The sequence below is a fragment of the Astyanax mexicanus genome, chromosome 22, assembly GCF_023375975.1.
Source record: "Astyanax mexicanus isolate ESR-SI-001 chromosome 22, AstMex3_surface, whole genome shotgun sequence".
In the NCBI taxonomy this organism is placed as follows: domain Eukaryota; kingdom Metazoa; phylum Chordata; class Actinopteri; order Characiformes; family Acestrorhamphidae; genus Astyanax; species Astyanax mexicanus.
The window spans coordinates 7,255,321-7,270,672 of NC_064429.1; the positions used below are offsets into that span (position 1 = coordinate 7,255,321).

Sequence of the window (15,352 nt, forward strand, 5' to 3'; positions counted from 1 at the left end):
TGTGTATAGTGTTTGAAAACACTGAGACAGCTGTAGAATTCTGTATGGGATTAGAATACGAGCACGAGGAAGATAAAAGCTTATATCCTGTAGTAAAACAGATGATGGAGTATGTAAAATAAACTCCACACAGCTATAAGTCCTTCTAAGGGGTTAAGAGCACTAACTGTGAGACCCTTTACCAGCCTGACTCTGTGAGTAGCTCATACATCAGAACACCCCAAGCGGAAAGACGGACTGATAAATCTCTCTCTCTCTGACTCACACACATTCTCTCACTCAAACACACTCTTAACAGAACTGTATTTCAGACAGCTGTGTTCACTTTCTGATCTTATATATGTGAGGTACAGTATAGTCAGTTCTTCACTGATATGGTAAAAAGCTGTATCTGTATTCAGTGCTGGGGGTTCATTTCACTTTATTTTTGAGTTGATAATTTTGGTTCAAATTAGTGAAACCTATTTTAAGCAGTGGTATTGCATATATTTTGCGCTTAAGGCTGCTGGCTTGTGGGCTGTTGCAGTTTTTGTGGACAGTTGGTTGTTTCACAGTAACTGAGTATATATATATTTTTTAAACTCTTTTGTTTAAAACTCTAGTTTCGTTACATAACACCTTTTAAAACCTGCACCTCACAAATCACCCAAAGTATGAAAAACAATTAAAACTAGAATTAATAAAAAATAAATAAAAGCTAGCAAACCCACTCTAAAAACGAAAAAGTGAAAACAAAAAAATAAACTAATAAAAAATTCTAAACTATTATAATCTTGTGTTAATAATGTTAATATCAGATGTGAACAGGAGTTGTACATAAGATTTGGTAATTTCTTTAATCAGGTGCGTTGTGGAGAGCTCACACTGCAGGTTTGAATCGTTTGTCGTGTACGAACAGCGCCTGTGATTCATATGCTCACACTGTACGATCTGACTGACATGTTGCGACATAGGGGCTCACACAGCACAACACATGCAGTCCGTTGGCAGAGCTCTTGCTCTTTCTGTGTACAAGCGCTCAATACAGCAGAACATGCTGAGAAAGCGCATAGCTTTGCTAAGTTGTGCCCTGAAATTCTACAGAAAAAGAAGACTTACATCGCAGGCGGCTGAGGCGATGTGGACTTTACAGTATGTCCATTTTACAGAGGAAAGCATTGTTCACCTTGAAAAGGTTTCTCCATGTATCCAGAAGCGAGATACCAATATAAGAAAGGCCATCACTCCAAACGAAAGGCTTTTTATTGAAGTAATTGCAGTGTATTTTGGAAAAACTGGTTGTGACTCAAGCTTACACTGTGAGACGAGACCAAAATTTGTGGGATGTCAAAAATCCTTCCTCTTGTCCAACTGCTCATTCATAGCTTGTTTGGGCACTTAATTCGATATCACTTCCCCTCTTACACTGCACAACAAATAACGCACAATGAAGCTAAAATTCTGCCTGATCATGAAATTCAGTAACATCCGTCCAGATCAGGCTTAAATCAGGCTAAAATTGCACAGTGTCAGCTTGGCTTTACAGAACAAGTTCCCTCTTACCGTTTTTTCTCCAACTGTATTTTCTTACCCACAGTCAGTCAGCCAGAGAGACCAAGGCCGCCTCCCACATCCTGCAGACCGTCTGGAGCTACAAAGACCTGAGGAACACCTTGACCAAGGACGGCTGGAGCAAAACCCATTTTCAGGTACAGAACAACCTCAAATGGAGCCGAGGCAGAGTGTAGACCAGATCTTTCATCTACCACCCTACTCACAAACTCTGGCCATCATATTACTACTCCCCTGCCTGGGGAAAATGCCCTGTGCGTCTCTGAGAGCTTCGTCAAGGACTCTTCAGAGCTTTTAGCAGGTATTGGTCATCCTGCTCTAATAGGACAGGATGTTATGTGAAACTTTCAAAAGTATGAAGTTTGCTTATTCTTTTTTAATCATAAAAACAGCATGTCTGTACTGGTTTTATAAATATACTTAGCCTTTCTCAGCTTTCATCATCACTTTGCATCATCACTCAATGCATCATCACCCAAAACCTTCAGATTTTAGATACCTCAGAAGGCTTTAGGTTTTTTGTAATTGAAGGGTTTGGAGGACTTACAGAGCACTTGGAGAAGCTGCCGGTTTGTCTATATCTATTCCACTTAATAAATTCAGATGTTACATTAAAAAGCCATAGAAAATAGACTGTAACAAAACGAAAGGTTTGAAGCAAATTAAATGTTTTAATTTTTTCAAGAAATTAAATAGATCTTAAAATTAAGTTTAGGAACGTGCCAATTTCATGATTTTTAGGTCCCTATTGTACATCCTGCACAAGGTGCTTTGCGATGCTTGTTGCTGTCTTGCACCCCGTCAACAGTCTGTTTTTAACGTCTTGCACCTGCACTGTTAAAAAAGAAAAATTTAGAAAAGTTTAGAAAATATCTACACTGATGGATGTGGGGGTCTGGAAGTGAGGTGTGTTCAGATACATGTAGCGGGCTCAGTGGTTTAATACCTGGTGCTAATTGAGATGTTGAAATATTTTTAATTGGGCGCCAGTTATTAAATTAATTTAATTAGATTAATTAATTAATTACTAATTAATTAATCAAATTAATTAATAACACAAGACATCTCAGGGTGTGGTTTCTACAGGTGACAGAAATTTTCATAACCAAGTTATCCAGAAAAACACACTGAAATGACAGGTTTTGTAAAATAAAAGTATTTTATTAAATCACACAGATATGAGTAAATAATTAATTAAAAAGTCATAATGTAGCCATTAGATATCAAATCATAGTGTAGAATAATAAATGAAAAATAAAAGAACAAACACGTTATAATACTGGTATGAAAGGAATAAAGATTAATAGAACTATTAAGTGAATATTTCTAAATAAGGGTCTTAATGTAATGAGGTCAAACTAATCAAATGAGAACACTAAAATAAGTAGATAAGTAAGATATTTTACGGCCTACAAAGATCATCCCTTTCGCCAAATAACTAAAAATGAATCTATACTAAGAAAAGAGTTAAGGACAATAACCAAACTAGACTTGACCAACCAAAACACCAATTACTGAGAGAAATACCCAAACTGCCTTACTCTGAGACGTCTACAAAGGGGGGTCCCCATCGGTTCGGTCCGCTGTTTAAACCTCTTGTTCGGCTGACATCCTGCACCCCTAGAAGGTCCAGTGTGGACCCATCCGCAGGGTAAAGATGGTGCTCTGTGGGCCAGCGGCGCACCTGGTCGACACCCACTTCTAGTCTCTGCACAGGGAAAGCCTTCCCTGGAGCTGGCTCGGCTGGCGTACCCTCTCGGTGATCCGTCGGTTGGTCTAGTTGGTTTACTGAACTATATTAACTATCTTGGCAAGCAGGAGAACTCCGTAGATCATAAAATAGCTTAGTTATTTAAACTAGGATAACTAATACCATTATGCTTGAAGAAGATTAAATGCACTAGTCTAAGAAAACTAACCTAAGATGACTAACTAACAGTTTATCCTTTCTTCATCTCTAGGCCCTCTCTAACCTCTCTCCTCTAACTTCTCTCTTCTAACTGCTTCCTTCAACCCATCTTCTTCCACTCTCCTCAACTCCAAACTGAACTGAGCTGCTTCTCCTCCAACTGCTCCGACTGAACTCTACTGAACTGGAAACTGAACTGTGTCTGCCCAGTTTAACTATTTGTCTCTGTGGCCTGTTTGGCCCTTGAGCTACGATTGGCCCTGTGGCCCAAATGTCTGTGTTTTGATTGGTCTAGGAGCAATTTCAAACTTTGGCAGGGAAGATGATCTTATTCACAAAGGGCCATAAACCCCCCCCACATGGTCACCATGCTTCAGCTAGTGGTCTATTTTTCTAATAGACCCAACCAAAAGAAAACTCAACTAAACAGTGGATCAAAATACATTCTTCAGCATACCAGTTTGTGAGGATAAATTCAGGAAACAACAATCTTACAATTGAATCACAATAAATGTAATATATATATATATTGCCCACAAACAGTTTTGTAATATTCAAGATAATCTTAGAAATACAACGATGGATGGTACTCTGTCAGAAAGAGATCAAGAGTCATGTTATTATTTAAACCCAATTAAATCACTTAAAAGATAATACATGGTTAAACCACTGATAACCAAATAAAGCTAAATTATCAAATGCTAATTAAACCTTGTTGATTCAGACTTGAATGTGTAGGAGAATTCAATCAGGACACATCCAAACACATATACCATATACCAGACACATATACCATTATTTAGTAAACATTCTATAAAACACCTTTTTTATATAGTTAATATATATGTATTTTAAGCAAAATCTTCTTAGTGAGAAATTTCTCCCCTCTGCTGAGTGCTCAGATAAGGCTTGGTCCTTGCCTGTCGGAATTTACGACGGTTGGGGAGGTTGGTGGACAGAGAGAGTCTCACTTACAAACGGTCAATGGAATTTCCAAGCTTAGAACATTTCTCTTAATTTCATTAATCTTATTTCTAAGTGATTGCAGAAATAACTAGGCACAAACCCCTAAATTGGTATAATATTTGGTGAATTAACAATTTCCAAGGCATTAATTAAGTTTTGACACTCTCTTAAGTCCGCCGTCCCGTCCTAGTGATGGTGTTCATTTGGTGTTCCAAATGTTTAACATTAACTCCGAGGTTTACGACTTGGAGGAATGTCAACAGAATTTTACCCTAAACTCGCATTTAGGGCTCTTGAGCGAGGCTGAGTGAAGAAATAGTCAGTAAATGTCATTTTGAAATTTAAGGTTGTTTGAAAAAGATTACTCCAAGGCTTCTAGAGTGTTCTGGGAGTGATTGTGAAGTTCCTTTTAGACCATAAGATGGGCGGTAGTGTGTGTGTGTGTCCAAGCAATGAAGAAATCCTCTGTTTAATCCACTACATACATTTCTGGCGTGATGCTATTTTGGTGGTGGAAAACACAGAAGCTCCACTGACTGATTAAAACCCTGACAACAGTCAATCCCCCATTCCTACAGTTGCGCTCAGCAGAGCACAAACCTGGCTTTTAACTCAACAATAAACAGAATAAAGAATAAAATAACATCACTGTTCCCTTAAATGAGCTGCTGGTGTATCTTAACAGCAAGAACGAGCAGCTCAGTATCTGTCTCTGCTGAGACACACAAAAGTGTCTCGCTGTTAAGATACGAATGCGCCAAAGTCAGAGCTCACCTGCCTCTTAAAGGGAATGACAACTGACACACTGATTGGTTTGTTTCACGTTACGCCTAAAACACACTTATGATTAATTAGGAGAATTAGTACATGCCTTTTACGAAACCAAAGACACACAGACATGCCCTAAATCCAGCTGTGTGATCCGCAATTATTTAGTGACCAGTGCACTATAGTTTACTAAAATAGGGCCCTTAATCATCATATTTTGATAAATTATTAAATATTTATTTTTTTCTATTGCAATATTTTTTCTATTAAAATAAAATAGAATATTCTAAAAAAAGATCACAAACTTTTAAGACCAAGGGAAAGTAGAGAAGGGTTTAATACTCTCTCTGGCTTCTTATTGAAAACAAGATATCAAGCTTTTCTCCTATCTAATGTGCTGTAGTTTGATCAGAGCTTTCAGGGAAATATGTTTAGAAACAAGATTATGGATTGAATTTTACTGTAACATTAACCCAGTATGAAAGCTGATGCTTTATTTGATTTACTTTATTTAATCAGAATTCAGTAAGACCCCCTAAACAGTGCACAGCAGAGCTGTCAATAAAATCAGGTTTCTACACAAATGGGAGACTGCACTGCCACTTCAAATTAATAGGGCATGTCATGTATCCGATATCCTGCTTCAGGTTCTGCTGCTAGCTGTGTGAGCTGTTAAACGGCACCACGCCACAGGTTTCCTTCAGATCAGTTCTTGTCAAACTGGTTCTCTGGGATCTCTAGATGATTCATGTTAATCTGGATGAGATGGACCACTTAAATACCAGTTTAGGAACCAGTTTTCATGAAGTGTTATGATGCGAGAATATTGTTTTATTACAGTTAAAGTGTTCCTTTTGTTTTCTAAAGTTTCTAAATTCTCTTTTGCCCCTGTAGCCGACAGCCAGCGGGGCACCCAAGGGATCCAAGAGCGGAAAGCCGGGCTATGATGACACCACCCTACCCCTGATGGAGAAGAACCAAGGTCAGTGAATGAAACCCTGTAGGGAACTATAAATTAGGGTGGGAATTACAGGGCATACACAATATTATCACGATATGTTGGCAACGATAATAATGATATAGCAATACTGTGTGCGATTCTCAATATATTTCAAGACAGTTCTCTATAATAGTTTCTGAATCAATATTCTTCACCCCAGGTTCACCCTGTTCATTTGATTATAGCGCTTCCATGTGGAGTAATATAAGCAGTAACTTCAGTAAGTCATTGTGGAGAGTCTTAGGGAGTTTAGAGCACCTATGTTTCAATTATAATAACAATACTGATAGGATACAGTATGATTAACATCATACGATATATTGGGATATCAGTATATTGTCCCACCCCTACTATACACTTTACTTGAGAAACATTGCAGGATTCAAGTTAAACTTTCGATTTCCTATTTCCTTTTGCCCTGTCTGATAGAAGATAAAAAATGCTGCACTGACTTGTGGGATATGTGGGTGGGGTCTCCTGCATTGAATGTGGATGTGATTGATTTGATTTCTTCCACAGTTGCTTGCCTGTTTGCATGGACAATTCTAGCCAGACACCACCGGTCACAATCATTACCACCCACTGCCCTGCTCTGTACACTGTGGGTGGTAATAATGCCCTATATGATGTATTCCTGGTTAACTGTAGATTAAGGAATGTTTAATGCTGGCACCCACTATCAGATCTCACTTTAGCTCCCATAATTCACATTGCCTTGCTATGAATACACTCGTCACTGTCTAACCTCACTAACCTAAAATACTTCTGTAGAAGTTGAAGCATTATCTCTTTAAGTAAAAGTGTAAAAGTTTTGGTTTCAAAACTACTTGAAGTATAAAATTAAAAGTAATGTAAGGGGAAAAAATAATGCTGTTAAGAACAAAAGCTTAGGCCACGCCCACATGATCCCAAAACACAAAGGCTCCCTGTTTCAGCTGCATGTATGCTGATTGTAAATAAATGTTTTTTTATAGAATGTAAATATATTAAAGAAGCTTTAGTTGGAATGGAGTTTGTCTGGAGTTCTCTTGAGTCTCTGAACGGATCATCTTCATACTAAACTACATACATCTGCTATGTTCTTGTTGTTTTGTTTTTTATAAACCAATAGGAAGTCAGAATGGTATTTGTTTATACTTATCATCCAATCACAATCAGATTCACTCTGGATGAAGCGATTTATCTGGATAGAGGTTTTATTGAACGATGAGAAGCCGGAATGAAAACGAGCTGAAATGAAATAGGAGTACCGAGGCTATTTTTAAAATGTAAGGAGTAAAAAGTTCAGATGTAAAATGTAAGAAGTAGAAGTAAACAGTCGACTGTAAAAGAATTACTCCAGTAAAGTATAGATAACTAACATTTCTACTTAAGTAAGGTAATTAAGTACTTGTACTTAGGTACTTGGCACATCTGAATCTTAACTTCTAAGACTGTGGTAATGATTGTGACCGGCAGTGTCTGACTAGTGTCTGATCAGTGCATTGTTCGCTAGCTTCCATTGGACATGGCAACGGTCATTGGACACAATACTAGTTTCTGTCTGCTGACTTTTGCCATTTCAGTGTATATTGATTGTACATGTGTTCGTCCTTCATGGCCATCGCAGACATCAGTGTGCTCAACCTCTCACGCCATCTCCTGGCTGGACTGTGGAGTTTCTAACATTCAGCTTTTAAAACAGGGGTTTAAATATCATTAAAGCTTTAAAAATTTGTAAATTCTGACTGACTGTTTTTTTAATTGATTAGTTGATTAGAAAACTGACTTCAGGATAATGCTGCCGGTAAATGTGCTTTATTCCAGAAATGTATCTCTAAATAAACAGTTTTTCTAAAATATATAGACACATATGCATCCACTGAGGCTCTAAACATCTCATTAGGAGAGGAGCTTTTAACACGACAGCATTTTATGCTTCTTTTTTTTTTTCCCTCAAATTTTTGTTCTTGCTATGCCACTGTACATCACCCGTCCACAAAAGTGCCATTCCCACTTCATCCTCAACTGGCCTCACTAAAAACGTTTTCCAAAGCATATTCTGTAAAATAATTATAATAAAAAATAATAAATAAAAACAGCACCACGTGTAAACTGGGCATCTGCTAAAGTGATGATAGACACAGCCTGTAAATGCTTTGCAGGCGACAGAGGCTGTGGTGGTGGTGCTATGATACCTATGGACGAGCTGGGTCCAGGTAAGAGTGCACCTGCATGCCGTCCAAAGACCTTAAAATCAGTGTTTATTTTGTGTGGGAATGCAACCGTAAACCTTCTAACACCACCTGTGATTTTTTATTTATTTTTATTTTTTTCCTCCTTGAGAAAGTGGGAATGATTGTACAGTGATCGTTGACTGAACGGAAATCTCATTTTATTTCTCTAATCAGATCAAATATTACTATAGAGTATCATTCAAATGGCTACATGCCAACTGATGTAAACCGATATAAACATTTATAAGGCTTATTTCTATAAAAGTAAGAGTTGGAACTGTCCAAACAGGCGTAAGAATTTTAGCACAATATATCAGTTCCTGGATTTTGACTTGATCCAATGTCTCGTCTCTTGATGACTTGATGTTTTAAGATCTGGGTCTTCACTCTGATTACTGTAAGTCTTGTTCTTGACTTGAACCACAAAATTTACCACAAAGCCTTGGTCTTAAAATGGGTTTGATTTGTACAATATGTTTGACTTGACTTTGCCTGGATTACAACAGAGCTCTGGTCGTATTTCATATCAGCATTTGGACACAAAGCCTTAATCTGTACTTGGACTCAGTTACTACAATGTCTTGTCTTGACTTGGACTTGTCTACCACACAGCTTTGGCCTTGACTTCAGACTTATTTACCACAAAATCTTGGTCCTACCTTAAACTTGTTTATCATAAAGTCTTGGTAGACTTGATTACTTAAAGTCTTGGTATTGATGTAGAACCATTTACTACAAAGTCTTGGTCTTGACTTGGACTTGTGTACAACAAAGTCTTGCTTTTTTTTCTGTAAAGCTGCATTGTGACAACTTTTGTTTTAAAAAGCGCTATATAAATACACTTGAATTGAATTGTGTTTTGACTTTAGCTCATTTACCACAAAGTCTTGGTCTTAAGTGGTACTTGTTCAGCAGAAAATGATTCAAACATGGAATTGTTAACCACAAAGTGTTGGTTATCATAATTACCACAACATCTTGCTCCTGGGCTTGTTTACCACAAATTCTTGGTCTTGACTTGGACTTGTTTATTACAAGGCTATGATCTTGACCAATCTTCAACAAATGACTGTTGTCGAAACTCTTTCACTTTCTATCACAATATTAAAACATTGGTCTATACACCCACAGATACTTGTTGGAATAAGCCTTCATAGATGTTTATATCTGCAGGTTTATGTCTGTTAACAATGTAGCCTAACGAATGCTACCCTGCAGTAAACCATTTCCAACCTGGTTTTTCTAACACAGTGCCTGCAGTCGTGATTTTGGTTCTAATGCTGTCTGTGAAGTTCCTCTTTTAACACGGTGTTTGCTATGGGCTCTGGGGTCCAGAATGTTTTCTCGGACCACTCTGAGCTCTGTCCAGCAGAAAATTGTTGTTCTTTGTTCTTCAGCCTCATGTGAAACTTTGCACTCTCTGGAGACTCTGAGGAAATATCCCCTTACTCCACACTCTGTATCTGATTTCTCTCCTCAGCACTGCAGAAGTGTGTTGAGATGAACCCTGGTATCTCGAGAGAGGGATGTGTATGAAAGCCTCTCTGTACACTCACCACCCACGTTAGTGTGTTTATATATCTGTAGTTTGGTTTCCTTGGTCCGGAGAAAAGCAGAAATGAGAGATATTTTGACGTATTCGATACTGAACCAAAAAATAAACCTCTACTGAAGCTCAACGGCATGTCATCCTCATATCAAGGCTTTCATGCCCCTTACTTTTGACCTAATGAAATGCAGATACAGGTGCATCTCAAAAAATTAGAACATCATTGAAAAGTAACTTTATTTCAGTAATTCAGTTAAAAAAATGTGAAACTCATATTATAATTATATAGATATTACATTGATATAATTCATATAGATGTATTGCACACAGAGTGACCTTAAGCGCTATTTCTTTTATTGTTGATTATTATGGCTTACAGCCAATAGTCAATGAAAACCCAAAAGAACCATGTCATCTGCTGGTGTTGGTCCACTGTGTTATATCAAGTCCAAAGTCAGCGCAGCTTCTAACAGGAGATTATGGAGATGCGGATTTCATTTTCCAGCAGGACTTGGCACACTTCCCATACTACCAAAAGTACCAATTGGTCTTATATAGTATTGTAATTTTTTGAGACACAATTTTTTTTACTTTTCATTGGTTGTAAGCCATAATCATTAACAATAAAATAAATGCTTAAAAAACTCTGTGTGTAATAAATACTCATGTCATACTGAGTCATGCCACAAAAGGGCATAAAATGCCTCCCTAATGCTGCACTATTAAAAAACTCTCAGAGGCAGAAAGTAGGGGTAGTGTACCTCTAGGCGAGAGATTGTTGACTGCTAGACATGCCTCTACTACACATTCAGGAAGCTTTAGATATTTTGCCTAGTTAACAGACTTTGAGAGGTGCTCTTCGACTGATGGTGTGATGATCTGAGGAGTCATTGCGTACTGCAGTCGGTTACCTCTAGTAGTGATATGAGGGACACCAACAGCTCTGCGCGATGTGCAGGAAATTTTGCTGTGCTATATGTTACCTCTAATGTCAGGGCTTAAAACTGGATAATTCTCACCCACACACAGCAAGGGCTTCCTCCAGCAATGTCTTCGCAAGATTGTCTTTTCAGCTTTTACATTCAACCAAATCTACGCACAGGCAATAAGTCCTTATAGAAATGTCTTTTACATTTCAATTACAACCAAAATGGAACTTTGTTTAATCAAAGAGCACTGTTTCTTTTTCACTTCTTTTTAATGGCATAAAGCTAGGTCCTTAATCATAATGTCTGGTATTAGTATGAGTGTGTCTGGCACAGTGGTGTGACTGGAGGTTTTAATAAACATAATTTTTACTAGATTAAAAAGTGGACCAACCTTCTAGAACTGTTAATAATTGCTCTGTTTTAAGAAACTGATGATTTTGACTCCAATTAAAAATACAAATAATTAGCCACAGTCTGAGCTACAGCAGGTAAAAGCCTAATGATAGGTGAAGAAATGCTGTAGCTGCATGAATAATACAAGCTGTACTTTTAGGGTGTAGCTATCTTGGTGGCAGCAGTAGCTGCATTAGCATTAGCAACACTGGGAGAGTAGCAGTTACTGCTGTAGCGAAATCATGTTCCCAGTGAGTGCATGCAGATGAGGACCCGTCCACCATACCAACTCACATCACACACTGTATTGGGGCTCTGGGTAGAGCCTGACTGACAGTAATTGGACAGCGTGTGGGCTGGGGGAGCCGGGCGAACGGGAGGAATCTGGATGGTAGAGAGCGGGAGATGACTTGGAGGATGGGTAATGAAATGTTCTGCTTCGGCACATCAACACACACACGGGTTTGTATCACAAGCGTCTTGCATGTGTGTCACGACTTCTTAGAAGATACATGGTAAGACGGGTTTTATGTAACAGCTTTATATGTGACTCACAACTAAAGTGGTCTGTCTCGTCTTTCAACAGATGGATATTCCACGATTGACCAAAGGGACAAAGACTGTAAATACAAAGGAAGCGATGGCTCATCAGACCTGACAGAGCGGGAACCACTTAAGGTGAGACATAATGACAATTTAACAAGTTAAAATAGGCTTTAGTTAATGCAATATTTTAGTAAAAAATATATTTTCAGAAGTTTCTATTAACACAGATATATTTATTGAGCTAAGATGCAATGAATTGGCCTTGAACTAATTTGGACTCTACTACAAAGCCATCTTATTGACTTGATTTGTAAAGGTCTGGTTTGGACTAATTACTACAATTTCTTGGTCGTGACATGGATTCCAACTATGGCAAAGCCTTGGTCTTGAATCAAAGTGTATATCAAGTCAAGAGTCAAGACTTGGATCCAAGACAATTTGAAGTAGTCAAGTTAAGGTTTAACCTGTCTAGTGCAAAGCCTTGGTTGCGACTTAGACTGAGTCTTTATTTGGACTTCATTAGTTTTTGTGGTTAATTAAAGTTGACTATGTCTTTGGTCTGTCTTTAACTTGTTTACCACCACATATGCTTGGTCTTAATTCAGACTGGTTACTACAAAATCTGAGTGTTGCCCTTGCTCTCAGCTTGGTCTTGACTCCACCAGGTCTCTATATTGACTTGGTCTCTCTTATGGCACAACACTAAGCTCAAGCCTGAAAGGCTGTAGAAGGTCAAGTATCAAACCCCTCACCCAACCCCCCTTTCATACATGCTAATGTCGTAGACTCGTGCAGAAGCAGCCCTTCACTTCACCTCGCAAGGAATAGCCGCCGGGGAACTGGATCGAAGTTCCCGATTAGAATGACTGGGAGAGCTGTTAGGTTCATTCATGCTGGAGACAGCGAGCACTGGCCCTAAATGAGGGGAAGCTGGAGCATCAATTGGCTGGTGCATGAGTCTCTTTAGGCTTCAATTATACAGACCTCAGTCATTCAGTTCTGTCCAGCTGAAGGGATTGATTGGCCGCCGCAGTTGAGCTGCTCGATAGCCACTGGCCTTATTCATTATTAACGCTGTCTGAATGAGCTCAAGCGGACGTTGTGAATGATTTAGATTTCCTCCTGCTGTTAGCTGTTAGACTGTAGATGTCTAGAGGTATTGGTGTTTTGGCTTTCTCTTTTAATGCCGTAATTACATAATGAATTGAATAGTTATGTGTCACTCCATGGAAAGAGTGCCTTTAAGATCAGGATATTTAATGCAATATATGGGGCCACCTATAAAAAAAAACAGCAATATTGTCTTCCAATCAGCCATCAGAAACAGTAAAAACATCCATGCAGCAGAACTAAAGCCAACCAATCAGTACTCAGTAGTAAAGCCAACCAATCAGTACTCAGTAGTAAAGCCAACCAGTCAGCACTCAATAGTAAAGCAAACTCGTCAGCACTCAGAAGTAAAGCAAACCAATCAGTGCTTATTAGTAAAGCCAACCAATCAGTACTCAGTAGCAGTACTGCCCTCCAGTCAGAACTCAGTAGCAGTACTGCCCTCCAGTCAGCACTCAGTAGTAATACAGGTGATGGTTTTGTGTGCCACAGCTGCTCCCCCTTGTGTTTGATTGATGAACTGCGTCCACAGCAACAACCCAGCTTTCAACGCCTCCAGTATCACTACTGAACTTTTTTTTCTCGTTTTTTTTTTTAAACTTGTTTATTAAGAAATGTTTGTTTATTTACTGTTTTGATTTGCATGGATCCTGTTATTTTATTTGTCCTTTTTCCTCACTTACCTTTTTCTCTGAAGCTTCTTCTTTATGAGGACTAACCTCTCACTGCTCTGACTCTCTCTGACTCCTCCTCTGTCTGTTTGTTTGTTTGTTGGTTTGCTGACCCCTTTAACCCTTCTGTTGCTGCAGAATGACACAAATAGGAAGCACTACATTCGGAGCAACAGGCCAACGGTCAGTCTTGTGGACGCTTGCGATGTCAAGCCTCAGCCTGTTGACTCCTGGGTGTAAATGCATGCATGGTAGGTTTTGCTGTGTTCGTTTCTGATTCTGTTGTTTTGTGGACCGTGGTTCTGTTATCCTGCTGCTCGTCTCGAAGGTCACTGTGTGCATGATGCTTTTCACCCCATGACTAACCAAGAGAATCACCGCAGCTTTCATAACACTTCCTTCCTGTCTGTCTGTCTGTCTATCATTTTCTCCATTATATATAAAATATATAAAAGTTATTTATTTTACACAAGAAACCACTTCTTAGAGGTCATCAACGTTCATGGTTAAGGGGGAACTTCACCAAGTGTAACATTTCTGTGCAATTTATTTGTGCAATTTTTGCCATTGAATAAATTAAATAGTGTACATATAAATGTAGGTTAGAAAAAGCAATTACAAAACTGAAATTAAAAATATTAAAAAACCTTAAACATCTTAACGTCCCATCAGACAAACCAACAAAGCAAAATACATTTATCATAGTAGTGCTATTATAATCATGAATTTTCCTAAGCAGTGCTATTCTAGTCCCATACTTAAATGTCTAAACACCTCAGCAGTGCTATTCTAATCATACTATTACATCAGCAGTGCTACTCTAGTCACAAACCAACAAAGCAAAATACATTTACCTCAGGACACTATTATCATTAATTTTCCACTGTAGTGCTGTTCTAGTCACACATTTTAACCAGCTACATTGACAGTGCTATTACAGTAATACATTTACCTCAGCAGCGAATTTACCTCAATTTACCATATAATTTGTCAGAATAATTGATTTATATTTATTTTTGTAATAAAATATATCTGCAGTTCTACACCAGTCACAAAAAAATGTACAAAGGCAGACTTTTGATAAACAAAAGCTAAGAAATGCTAAATTAACTAAGCTAAGCTAATGTTACTATCCTAGCCCTGTACAGCTTGTATGGTTAGTGACCATAAGATGATTTTATGCATCTGATACAAATGATAATACTGTAGCATAATAATGGCAACTTTAAAAAGCAATAAGCGTTTAATTAATAAAATGATTTAGAAATTGGAATAGGTTTATAAATTATCCTAAATAAATGAACATATCGTTTAGTAACAGTAAAATTGACATATCTTATTTATGCTGAAAGGCTCTACTTGCTAGTAACATTGAGGGTAGTACAAATGATTGATGTCATGTCCGTACGTTAAATGGTAATTTGATAACATAATTATGGAGACAGGCCTAATAGTAAATGTTTATTTATTTTCCAGTTTTGACAGTTTAGTGGAGTTCCCCTATAACAGTGTTCTCTGGGTGAACAGGGTATTTCAGTTCTGGTCATCTCGTTCCGCTTCAACTTTACAAACACAATCTCATCACCCCCTCATCCATCCTGCTTCACCTCTTTCTGGAGCCAAATGGGTTCTGGTGTCACATCTGAGGTGTGTTCTGGTTCTGGGATACATGCTGGGCTCCACCCCACAGGGCTCCATCATTTTTCTCGGAGAGTAAAATCATGCTCTTCTGCACTAACCAGGA

At 38.3% G+C, this 15,352-nt stretch overlaps 1 protein-coding gene across 13 annotated transcripts in view; it reads left to right on the forward strand.

The window, feature by feature from the left end:
• The window catches only part of arvcfb (ARVCF delta catenin family member b), a 378,373-nt gene that overhangs the window by 358,025 nt on the left and 4,996 nt on the right, over positions 1-15,352 (forward strand). For 10 of the 13 annotated variants that reach the window (XM_049470443.1, XM_049470448.1, XM_049470444.1 and 7 more), the window contains 5 exons: positions 1,577-1,688; positions 6,089-6,176; positions 8,339-8,392; positions 11,868-11,959; positions 13,747-13,859. In XM_049470443.1, the coding sequence (XP_049326400.1) occupies positions 1,577-1,688; positions 6,089-6,176; positions 8,339-8,392; positions 11,868-11,959; positions 13,747-13,848 (448 nt within the window). In that variant the 3' untranslated portion in view covers positions 13,849-13,859. The remainder of the gene's footprint in view (positions 1-1,576; positions 1,689-6,088; positions 6,177-8,338; positions 8,393-11,867; positions 11,960-13,746; positions 13,860-15,352) is intronic. The other 3 variants (XM_049470449.1, XM_049470447.1, XM_049470451.1) reach the window with 3 other exon arrangements.